Source organism: Stenella coeruleoalba (assembly GCF_951394435.1).
Source record: "Stenella coeruleoalba genome assembly, chromosome: 16".
In the NCBI taxonomy this organism is placed as follows: Eukaryota; Metazoa; Chordata; class Mammalia; order Artiodactyla; family Delphinidae; genus Stenella; species Stenella coeruleoalba.
Genome location: NC_137162.1, coordinates 58,695,982 through 58,709,063, shown reverse-complemented (window position 1 = coordinate 58,709,063; position 13,082 = coordinate 58,695,982). Strand labels below are relative to the sequence as shown.

Sequence of the window (13,082 nt, the reverse complement as noted above, 5' to 3'; positions counted from 1 at the left end):
AGAATAGTTGCTATTGAAAAACTGTTTCAGTGGTTTTGCCTGGTTTACTCATGATTGTTTTATCCTTTCATGTTAAATCTTTGCTATACATCAGCCTTTTAGCATTGCTGCTTTTGAAGACATTTTACTTAATTGACCTACGTGTTATTTTAAATTTTTCTTTCTGTCAGTCCACTCCCCAACCCCTACTTCACCCATTTCAAGAGCAAGTCCCATTAGCTCTTCCTCCAAAAGAACTAATTCTCCATGTCCACTTTTGTGTCTTATTTTAAGTCACTACCATCATTGCCCTGGACAACTACAGTAGCTTCCTAACTGGTCACTCTGCTTCTCCTTGCTTGCTAAGATCACTTCTCCTTTTAACAGGCAAAATGTCCTTTAAAAAAAAAAACATCATGTCAGTCTCTTGTTTAGCACTCCTGCTTCCTGTTGTACTTAGGAAAGATTCCAAACACCTTAACTTGGCCTAAAAGGCTCTTTTGTGATATGACCATTGCCTTCTTACCCAACCTCATCACCACACCTACCCCCCTCACTGAGCTTCAGCCACTCTGGCCTCCTTAAGGCTCTTTTAGTACACCCAAACTTTCCTGCCTTTGGGCCTTTTTCTTGCTTCTCCCTCTTCATTGTTCTTTCTCAGCTCTTGCATGAGTAGTTCCTTTTCAGCTTCAGAATCTCAGCTCCAATGTTACTTCTTTGTCCACTGTTTTTTTTTTTTTTTTTAATTGGATTGTTTGTTTTATCACTATTGAGTTTTTTAAAAAATTATTTAATTTATTTTTATCTTTGGCTACATTGCGTCTTCGTTGCTGTGCAACAGGCTTTTTCTAGTTGTGGCGAGCGGGGGCTACTCTTTGTTGCAGTGGGTGGGCTTCTCATTGTGGTGGCTTCTCTTGTTGCGGAGCATGGGCTCTAGGCGTACGGGCTTCAGTAGTTGTGGCACATGGGCTCAGTAGTTGTGGCTCATGGGCTCTAGAGCGCAGGCTCAGTAGTTGTGGCGCACGGGCTTAGTTGCTCCACGGCATGTGGGATCTTCCCGGACCAGGGCTGAAACTCATGTCCCCTGCACTGACAAGTGGATTCTTAACCATTGCGCCACCAGGGAAGAAGCCCTGTCCACACTTTTTAAAGTAGGCCCCCTCTACTCCTACCCCATACTCTTTATAGCATCATCTATACTATTACCTGGAATGATTTTGTTTATTTATTTATTTATTTACTTGTGTGCTCTCTCTCTGTCTACTCCCACTGGAATATAACTTCCATGAGGGAAGGAAACTTATTTTTCTCCCGTTCTGTCTAAAGTACCTGGAACAGTGACTGGCACATGTAGTTGCATTCAATAAATGTTTAATAACACTGAATAACTGAATACTTTCTAAAGGAGATATAAGGGGAACTCTTCCCCACTCGCCTGGCTTGCACACTCTCTCTCTCTTTCTCTCTACCCCTGTCTCTCTTTGGCTCTCTCTATATATGTACACGTGGTGTGTAAAATAAAAGGAATTGCCGTTGCTCTAAGTGTGAATATCCTTGTAGACCCTTTATGCTTAGTATGAACGAGTGACTGTTGCTACACTTCATCTTTTCCTTCATGAAGTCATGGCCCACAGCTTTTTGAATGGCTGATTTTTGTTAGAAACTATGGTGAACAATACATCTGGAAATATTCTGTCATGTTTTGATCTGAGAAACTCTAGAGAACCAGCTGCTGATTTGAAAGGGTTTTATTATGATACAGACAGTCCATTGTCTACAAAAGCACTGGCTATTACACAGTGGTATATGTGTCTTGCTTTTTTCTGAGCTATTAACTTGAGAGAAAAAACTTGTATTTATTAACTCATGCCTGACTGGTATTCCCTGAGAATAGTTTATTGTGTTATTTGCTTAAGCTGCTTTACTGTGCATTTAGGAATTTTTTAAACTCGTTTTTCTTCTTTAAACTCAATAAAAGTTAAACGGTTAAATAATAGGATTGCGATACTTTCCATTCTGGGTTTTAAAAATTTCACAGATTTCTGCATTAAAATGTGGTTTATATTTATGATTTAATATTCCTAAATAGCTTTATATTGATAAAAGGGTGAATTTCACTATTCCTTATATTAAGGTTTGCTTCTTTTAGAGTGCTTTGTAATATATGATATAGTTAAAGAAAAATTGACATCCAAGCCCTACATAGGAATGATTTTAAAGAAAGTGAGTATGTATACCATTTGTGGTATAATAAATACATGTGCACATGCACACAATCCGGTTAGTGTGGCAGTATTTTGATATGTTTTTAAAATTTTTTGCCATTACTTTTGGGGAAGATTTATATAAAATGATAGATAATTAATAAAATTTTTAGGTAGGAAATAATTACACTTAAGTAACCAAGAGTAACATTTTTTTTTTTTTTAATTAAGGATACTTTATTTATTTATTTTTGGCTGTGTTGGGTCTTCGTTTCTGTGCGAGGGCTTTCTCTAGTTGTGGCAAGCGGGGGCCACTCTTCATCGCGGTGCGCAGGCCTCTCACTGTCATGGCCTCTCTTGTTGTGGAGCACAGGCTCCAGACGCGCAGGCTCAGTAGTTGTGGCTCACGGGCCCAGTTGCTCCGCGGCATGTGGGATCTTCCCAGACCAGGGATCGAACCCGTGTCCCCTGCATTAGCAGGCAGATTCTCAACCACTGCGCCACCAGGGAAGCCCCCAAGAGTAACATTTTAATGTTACATTTTAAATTACAAAAATTATATATACACATTTCAGAAAATTAGAAAACAGGAAATACAGATACAAATTCACTCAAAATTTTGCAAGCATTAATAAACACATTTTGTTTTATATTCTTTCAGTATTTTGCCTTGTACATAATGAGTTTTGGGTTTGTTGTAATCATAGTGTATTTATTATTTTTTATTTCTCCTTTTAAACGAAGTATAATGTCATAAACATTTTCCCATAGTGCTGAGTCTTTATAACCATTGTTTTAATGGCCCTTTAATGGTAGTACTAAGTCTAAAGATATATCTTAATTTACTTAACTGTTCCTCATTGTTGGTAAGTTATTTTGAAAATGTTTTTGCTTTTTTAACTAACATGATAGTGAATATTTTTGTAAATATTGTGATTACCACACTTGGTATTATTGCTTATAGGGTGTATTCTCATAAGTGGAATTCCTAGATAGGACGTTTTTGTCTGTTAACACATACTAGCAAATGATTTTCCAAAGAGAATATACCAGTTTACATTGCTACCAGCAGGGTGTAAAACTATTCCATTGCAACATTTAGCATTATATATTATTTCTTTTTAAGATGCTCTATGATTAGGGAAAACATCATGTTGATTACTAGTTAAGTTGTGTACTTTCATATGTTTGGTTTCTAGTTTCAGAGTTATTGTTTCACATATTTTTCCAGTTCCAGTAATGTTAGTTTTTTTCTGAATAGACATTTTTAGCTTACCTAACTGGATTCATGTACTTAATGTACTCCATGTACTCTTTCAGAGATGTAGCAGTTTGTCATTAAACATAAATACACACAAACATATATATTCTCAATGATGAATTTTTTTTTTCTCACTGTGCTCAATGATGCCTTCAAATTAATTACTCTGGAACAGGGTTAATACATTATGTTTGCACTCTATATTGTTATCCAAGTGTATTATGGAAACATATGTGGGAGCAATCTTGATAATTTCAAAAAATCCAGAAATTTTCTTCAAGTCTATCATTTTCAATGATAATGTGTAATGTATGTGTTTCAAATATGTTTAAATAATTTTTAAAGTCTTAAAAGTTTTAAAAGTTTTAAAAGTTTTAAAAGTCTGAGAATTTAAATTTGAATTGTGAATCGTTTTTCCCTGTAGGTTGGAAAAGAGACTGTTCAAACCACTGAGGATCAGATTTTGAAGAGAGATATGCCACCAGCATTTATTAAGTAAGTAATTAAAACATTCTTCTATCGCTAAGCAGAATAATCCTCTTGTTAGGAAAGGAAAAATACTGTAGGAGCAATTTTTTTTTTTTTAAATATAAAGCTCTGTTTACAGTTGAAATTTTAATTTTTCATTTTTCAGCAGTCAAATTTCCTACTGTTGATTTTATTCATTGGTGTTAGGCATTTTTGACATAATTTTTAATCAAACTGTGACTTCTGAATTTTGTTTTTCAGAATGGAAAGGATTCAGAAACATTCTGACCTTAGCATGCATGAGTCTGGATTGTGTACTAAATACCTTTGCTTGGAGATAACAGTGGATACAAACTTAAAAAAAAAAAGTGTTTTGTCACATATTTCAGTAGCGTTTTAAATTTAAGTTTTATTTACATATCACTTAATACTCCTACAAATAATTGCTGGACATTTTGGCCTATCCTATGTAAAGTAAGCAGAGATACTAACTTTTGATTAGTTAAAGCTTCTCAGGTTCTTGATTATGTTGTCTTTGATTAATGACTTTGTTTTTTATGGCAGTCACGTCCTAAGTAAAAGTAAAGCCTGATGCATAAGACAAAAAAAAAAAAGTAGAACCTCTACAAATCAATAAGAAAGAGATAAGTCTATTCAGTTTTAAAAAACAAGGGCAAAGAATTTGAATAGGCACTTCAAAAAAGGAAATCCAAATGGCCAGCAAACCTGTGAGAAGGTGCTCTATCTCAGTAGTCATCAGAGAACTGCAAATTGTTCTATTATAAGCTCCTAAATTAAGAAGTCTGATAATATCAGTTGTTGGTGTGGATGTGGAGCAATTGGGACACTGCTGCTGGGAATGTAAATTGGTGCAGCCACGTTGGGAAAGAGTTGGGCATTAGTAAAGTGGAAAATAGGCAATTTCTCTGCCTCCCGGTATGTTCCCTAAAGAAACTTATGCCCATGTACACTAGGATCCATATACAAAAATACTGATATCAACATTGTTCATGATGATACCACTGGTCTATCTACAGTAGAATGGATAAAAATGATCATGGTATAGTCATCAATTGGAATATTAATCAGTAATAAAAAGGAATGAGAATATTTCATTTTAAAATGGTTAATTTTATGAATTAAAAAAGAATGAATGAATCTGAAAAATAATTAAGGGAAGTGAATGATAGAGATATAGATATGTAGGTAGGTTCCATTTATTTAAAGTTCAAAAACAAATAAACTGTTGTTTAGGGATGCCTATTTATAAGGTAAAAAGATAAAGACGAATAAGGAAATAATGAACACAGAAGTCTGCATAGTGGTACTCCGGGAGGAAGGAAGAGGGCTCTACTCAGGGAGAGGCATGCAGGGGCTTCTAAAGTGGTAATAATGTTCTATTTCTTGATTTAACTGTTCAGTTACATGAGTGGTTGTTTTATAATCACTCATTATATTATATATATGTTTTGTGCAATTTTCTGTATGTATGTTATATATCACAATTTAAAATAAAGCAAAAAGTGTTCCTTTATTTTTATCCTCCTTATGGTCTATTATTTTCATTGAACAGATGAGAATTTCACCCATATTGGTATCTTCTTATTTCTAACTTACTTTAGTGGGTGCTTCTACAGAACTGTTTCTGTTAATTCTGCAAAATGTTCATGTGTCAGGAAGTAAGGTACCAGAAGCATCTGTTTTTTGCAGAGTCTGTTTTGTGGGAGTCTCTTTTTAAACTTGCCCTCTTTGGACTTGGTGGCATCCTGGGTTTCTTCCAGCTCTAACCAGTATGAGCCTACTTTATTTATGTGCCATTTCATCAGCATGGTAATATTAAGAGTCCTATGCTGTCAGGTAAACATAGTGTAATTAAACTTGCATTTACTGTACATTAAAAACACAGCTCTAGCTTGTACCCATTTGCCCCTCACCCCCTGGAAGGTACAGAGCATGGGGAGATAGTGTATAGGGAGATTCAATATCAGGGAAGTATGTATATGTATAGCTGATTCACTTTGGTATAAAGCAGAAACTAACACACCATTGTAAAGCAATTATACTCCAATAAAGATGTTAAAAAAAAAATATCGGGGAAGTTGGACTTGATGACCCTATAAAAAGTTCCTTTTAACCCTTCACATTCAAGCCTATGAATATCATTTGACTGGTAAATGAATTTCTTCAGGAAACTCATTTCTGCTTATTCCCAGAAATATACCTTTGAAATATGCTATATGCTCTCTCACAGGCTTCCTTGGGGACTTAGAAAAATTAAGGAGTACCCTAGTTGTGATGATATTTTCAGAAAAGTGGGTAACTTTAAAACAAAACAAAACCTCATTGATCACCCTTGGTGGTAACTAGGACACCAGCCCCTTACTCTGGTAATGGGAAATTTAAAGAAAAGAGGCATTTGTCCTATCTTTCCAGAGGTTCCTCAAAAAATTAAAAATAGATATATCACATGATCCAGCAATTCCACTTCTGGGTATTTATTTATTTTAATTTTTAAATTTTATTTATTTATTTTTATTTTTGGCTGTGTTGGGTCTTTGTTGCTGTGCGTGGGTTTTCTCTAGGTGCAGCAAGCGGGGGCTACTCTTTGTTGCGGTGCGTGGGCTTATTGCAGTGGCTTCTCTTGTTGCGGAGCATGGGCTCTAGGTGCGGGGGCTTCAGTATTTGTGGCCCTTGGGCTCCATAGTTGTGGCTTGCGGGCTCTAGAGTGCAGGCTCAGTGGTTGTGGTGCACACGCTTAGTTGCTCTGTGGCGTGTGGGATCCTCCTGAACCAGGGCTGAAACCTGTGTCCCCTGCATTGGCAGGTGGATTCTTAACCACTGCACCATGAGGGAAATCCCTGGGTATTTATCTTAAGGAAATAAAATCACTTATCTTGAAAAAAATATCTGCACCCCATGTTGATTGCAGCATTATTTACAATAGTCAAGATATGGAAACAACCTAAGTGTCCATCAATGGGTGAATTGATAAAGGTGTGATATATATATAATATATTATTCAGCCATAGAAAAGAAGGAAATCCTGCTGTTTGTAACAACATGGATGGACCCTGAGGGCATTATGCTAAGTGAAATAAGTCAGAGAAAGACAAATACTATATGATTTATATGTAGAATATTTAAAAAAATGAATTCATAAGTACAGAGAACAGGTGGGTGGTTGCCAGAGGTGGGGAGGTGGGGGGGTGTGCAAGATGGGGAAGGGAGTCAAAAAGTATAAATTTGCAGTTATAAATAAGTCATGAAGATATAATGTACAGCATGGTGAATATAGTTAATAATACTGTATTATATATTTGAAAGTTGCTGAGAGTAGATCTTTTTTGCAGTACGCGGGCCTCTCACTGCTGTGGCCTCTCCCGTTGCGGAGCACAGGCTCCGGACGCGCAGGGTCAGTGGCCATGGCTCACAGGCCTAGCCGCTCCGAGGCATGTGGGATCTTCCCGGACCGGGGCACGAAGCTGCGTCCCCTGCATCGGCAGGCGGACTCTCAACCACTGTGCCACCAGGGAAGCCCTGCTGAGAGTAGATCTTAAAAGTTCTCATCATAAGAAAAAAAAAATTGTAACTATCCTTTCTCTCTTGGGCATACTTTATTTCACAGTAACCTAATAGCTCTAGTTGATGGGGGAAATTCTAACCAATAAAAGTGGAATAAATGACAGAATTAGAAAGTCATGATTATGCAATGTTTAATGAAACCACTGATTTAGGTAAGGATCATTAATGGATATGAAACCATTCAGAGGTTTTAACCTTTATCATGCCATTCAGGGAGAACCCTGGTCGCCTTGAGGAGTCAGGGAAAAACATTGTATTATGACCAACTGAAATATTTACTGAGCAGTGTTTAAAAAGTACACGACTTAATATGCCACACTCTGAAATGTTACCTGAAAATAGCCTGGAGTACAAAAACAATATGGCTGTTATTATCAAACAAATTTGGGGGACGAATAAGTATTCCGCAGTTTAAAACATGAGGGCTCTTTATGCTTTTCTTTAGAATGCAAAATGAAGCAAAAAATAACTTTACTAGGTTGGGGAAGGGACAGAGAGGGAAACAGATGGAAGCAATTAATGACATCCTTGGAACTGTTGAGTAGTACATTCTTTTGGGCTGTTTGGTTGATGTTTGGAAGTTTCCAGGGCATGACAGACTGATGCTTCTGCTGTCTCTACTTTGACAAGGACTTCTAAATAGTGTCTGCTTTGACAACGCTAAAAAATAAGTTTAAAAATTTATTCTTGGATCAATCTCTACTCCTAGAATGTTAGAATGTCAGGGCTAGAGAAAACAGAAGACTGTTGATCTCTAGATGGATTTATACATAAGCAATCTGATGTAGATTTAGAGATTTTTCAGGGAAGGCTATGTCATTTTCAGAATTTTTGACATTTTCAGGATTTGGGGGGGCTCTCAAAATCAAATCATAGTCTATTTGTGTGACTGGCAATTAAGGGCATGTTGGAATGTTGGAGAATGGTTTAATATCAGTTAAAGATCATACATTTGGGTTGTAACTGTTGATGAGGGACTCCAATGCTTGGGCAATTCCTTACTGTAAAAGTGAGGGCCATTTTAATATAGAACAAGATTTGCATTGTCACAGGAAGGCTTTCTCTTGGGTGGAGCAAAAGTTATCTGATCCCTGACTTTACTGGCAAATAGAGTTTACAATTTACTAATTTTACCAGATTGCATTAATAGCCACAGTGTTGCACAAGAGGTGTAGGGTTGCGTGATGATTGCCACAGAAACTGCTGTGATCTTTGTAGACTTCAGGAGTGCCACGGTCATGCTGTACTGTTAAAATAGTGGTTAGACTCACCCTATAAGAAGTCATTTGGTCCTTTAGAGACTGTCAGCAGGAGATTCAGCTACTGTTCTTTGTGTTTGTACTTTGCATCATTGTCATCAATCATTATCATCAGGCAGCTGCAGCAGCTGTAATAGTTATGTGCGATTTATTAATGGGCTAGACACACTAATTGGTTAATAGAATATTTATTGATTGCTTTCTATGTGTCTAGCATGCTAAGTGCTACATAGAATAGCAGTTTTTAATTGTCCTTATTATGAATGATCACTTGTAAGATGTATTACAAGTTATTTATTAATAGTAATAAAGTGCCAAAGTTTGCAAATGCTTTATTTAAAAAAAGTAAATTGAGCATATTCAAGATCACATATATAATAACATTCCTCTCATTCCCACTCACTAGGTTTTGTTTTTTTCCTTTTAACTTTTATTGAAATATAATATATTCACTGGCTTTTTATTATGCTTTCTTTAGTGCAGGAGAAATTAGTGGAAATATCGCTGTTGCGGCTGGAAATTGTGCATAATTGCAGGTACACCCAAAGGGATAGGTCATATATTGAGAGTTTTATTCTTCTGTGTATCATGGAGGCACTAAGGTGAACTGCTGCTACAGAGAGATTTTTAAGAAAGTGCTTTAAGAAATTTCAAATTGAAGAGCTGTAAAACAGACTGACTTTATAATAGGAGAGAAGGAGTGCTACCATTGTAGGTAGGAATAGTAGAAAGAGGCTCATTTAGGAAGTTGGACTTGGGAGGACAGATGTAGGGAAAAAGGAAAGTACTGGAAGTGGGGGCAGGTGTGGGAAGAAAGGAAAATACTCCAGGTGGAATGAGCAGCATGAGTCAGTCATGGGGGCTTTGAGGAGAGAAACAGTCATGGTGGGGGTGGTAGGAAATAAGCTTAGGTAGTTGGGTCAGATGATGAAGCCCTTGAAAGCCAGGCAGAGGAATTTGGAATTGGGTGGTAGGGAAGCTTTGCGCTTCTTGAGCAGTAACTCAAATGACAAGATGAAGGTGGTTTTTCAGGAAGAGTCATAGCCAATACAGGATGAATAATAGGTGCTAGTGAAGGAGAGTAAGCTGTGTGTCAAACTGACCAGATTCATTTCCTGTCAGCAGGGATTTGCTTCAAGCTGATTTCTTAATAGGTAAAAAATGTTTGTGGCAAACTATTTTCTTAGCCTCGGAAAAACTGCTGTTGCAGTATACGGTGGAATTTCATTCTTATTTCTGCAATGGAGCAGAAATGGATAAGGAAGGCAGTGCTTGGCCCGTATCCAGGGGTGTTTAGTATCTGAATATATCAAAAGGTGTCACTTGTGAGGTGGTCTCCGTGGTATGAACTCCTTAAAAAGGGCATAAAGCGCTTTGTCTGTTGGCAGGCAAATAGTTTCATTTTAGAACTGTGAAGTGTCGCCACTCTGTCTCAGCGCTGCTCTGAACAGTCTGCTTGAAATCATCAAAACTTGGATTGATTCACCAGTTTGGACTATTTTTGAAACATATTGTAATGTCTAAGCCTATCAAATAAAAGAATGTTCCTAAAATACTTTGTGAAAGGGTGTATGTAGTGGCAATCTACATAATTGCCATTAATCATATTTCCTAGGAAATTGCCATGTTTTAACCCTTAAACTTTATTAGTTAAGCACAATTATGGTCTGTATTTGTACAATTTTACCTTGACTGATACTCATGTACAAAGAAGAAATTTGAAAAGGATTTAAACATGCTTACACTTAATTTAGATTTCTTTTGACTTAAAGTAGTAGTGTCATGTTTTTAGATCATAAGCCCTCATATTTAGCTTTTTTCTTTGCTTTTGATCTTGAACAATCAGAATAATTTGTGAGGAAATTTGAATTTTCAAACACTCTTTTTGGTGAAAGTGGCCAGAATATCTTTTTTTTTTTTTTTTTTTTTTTGCGGTACACAGGTCTTTCACTGTTGTGCCCTCTCCCGTTGCGGAGCACAGGCTCCGGACGCGCAGGCTCAGCGGCCATGGCTCACGGGCCCAGCCGCTCCGCGGCATGTGGACTCTTCCCAGACCGGGGCACGAACCTGTGTCCCCTGCATCGGCAGGCGGACTCTCAACCACTACGCCACCAGGGAAGGCCCAGAATATCTTTTTAAAGTATTAATTTTTGGGCTTCCCTGGTGGCGCAGTGGTTGAGAATCTGCCTGCTAATGCAGGGAACATGGGTTCGAGCCCTGGTCTGGGAAGATCCCACATGCCGCGGAGCAACTAGACCCATGAGCCACAACTACTGAGCCTGCGTGTCTGGAGCCTGTGCTCCGCAACAAGAGAGGCCGCGATAGTGAGAGGCCCGCGCACCACGATGAAGAGTGGCCCCCGCTTGCCACAACTAGAGAAAGCCCTCGCACAGAAACGAAGACCCAGCACAGCCAAAAATAAATAAATAAATAAATAAAATATTAATTCTTTGAGCATACCACTCAATGCACTGTGCTTCTCTGGGGCTAATGTGTGATTCTAATTTTTGTTTTTTAGTTTTTTATTTTTATTTATTTATTTATTTATTTTTGCGGTACACGGGCCTCTCACTGTTGTGGCCTCTCCCGTTGCGGAGCACAGGCTCCGGACGCGTAGGCTCAGCGGCCATCGCTCACGGGCCCAGCTGCTCTGCGGCATGTGGGATCTTCCCGGACCAGGGCACGAACCCGTGTCCCCTGCATCGGCAGGCGGACTCTCAACCACTGCGCCACCAGGGAAGCCCTAATTTTTGTTTTTTAAACTTTGAGTTTTTAGTGATCCTTCCATTGCTACTTTAAGAGAAGATTTTTGTTACTTAACATAGATGACCAAGTAACTATGAGATAATCATTCACATCTGTCAGCTGACTTGTTGCATTTTTGACCTAGAGCAAGCACTCAAACTTTAAATAGTTCACCTTTGAACTTGCCACATTAAACATAGTTGAGTACTACTATTTTTCACAGACTTTCTCAAGCAAAAGTGATTTAAGTTTTGAGTCTTTTCAATAATGAACTCTGGGTATTTTATTAACTTGTGGAAGAGTTCTAAACAACTTGGCAGGGATTTAACCCTTATTTTAATTTGTATACACTTCATGATTAAGAAGTAAGCAAATAATACTTTAAACATGTAATACTTTGGTTTCCATTGTCAACAGAGTGATCAGTCACATGATTGAAGGGAACTCAAGGGGCCGAGGGAACTCACATTTATTGAGTATGTATTATTGGGAGAAGTACTTACATATTTTTATTTTCTCATGTAATTCTGAGAACATCAACTTCAAGGTATTAATACATTCATCTTACAGATAAGAAAACTGAGGTTTGACAAACTTTAACTCACCCAAGTTTTCTCAGCATGTAAGTGGCAGAACATGTTTCCTGTTGGTGGTCTCGTGGCTTCCAAGTCCATGTTCTTTCCATAATCTGACTTCCAAGAAGTCAGGTGGTCCACCACTCTCTTTCCAGGCACTACTAACTTTATACCACTCGTAGAGGATAACGATTTACAGTTTTCCTGAGTATTTCCAAAGAAGGAATTTTATGTATGTAATTTGTGATGTACTGCAGTGTCTTACACCTCCTTAAGCTATAAAGAAGTTAAAGTCATAATATTTTAAAGTTAAAAAGAATCATAGAGATTATTTAATCCAACTGCTTTATTTTATAGATGAATTGAGGCCGTTGGCTGCCCCAACCCTACCCTGCAAATACAAACAGAAACACTCAAAGTAATTAGACACTAGTATTCCCTTAATGATTACCTTGACTATATAGGTCCAATCTCAAATTAAGAAGTTCTCAAGGTTTAAGTTTTTTCTTCTTACCTCTATTTAAAATCTTTCTTGTTCTTTCCTTAATAGAAGCAAAAGAGCCTTGTAAAAATAGCTCTATTTCTTGAGTACCTTTTATGAGCTGGGTACTTTATACTGTGGTTTGTGTGTGTGTGTGTGTGTGTGTGTGTGTGTGTGTGTGTGGTACTAGGGCCTCTCACTGTTGTGGCCTCTCCCGTTGTGGAGCACAGGCTCCGGACACGCAGGCTCAGCGGCCATGGCTCACAGGCCCAGCCGCTCCGCGGCATGTGGGATCTTCCCGGACCGGTGCACGAACCTGTGTCCCCTGCATCGGCAGGCGGACTCTCAACCACTGCGCCACCAGGGAAGCCCTATACTGTGTTTTTTAATGCACCTCGTCTTGCAGTTGAGGAAGCTGAGAGTCAGAGAAGCTCACAGTAACTTGTTGAAAGTTACCTAGTACATAAACGGCAGAGGTAAGAGTCAAACCCTAAACTATCTGACACCAGGCTTGTACTCAATCCAGTA

The 13,082-nt window shown here is 38.0% G+C and overlaps 1 protein-coding gene across 2 annotated transcripts in view; it reads left to right on the top strand.

Annotated features, from left to right (window-relative positions):
* VCL (vinculin) overlaps positions 1-13,082 on the top strand; it is a 101,762-nt gene that overhangs the window by 29,856 nt on the left and 58,824 nt on the right. For both annotated transcript variants that reach the window (XM_079900684.1, XM_079900685.1), the window contains exon 2: positions 3,869-3,939. In XM_079900684.1, coding sequence (XP_079756810.1) covers positions 3,869-3,939 — 71 coding nt within the window. The remainder of the gene's footprint in view (positions 1-3,868; positions 3,940-13,082) is intronic.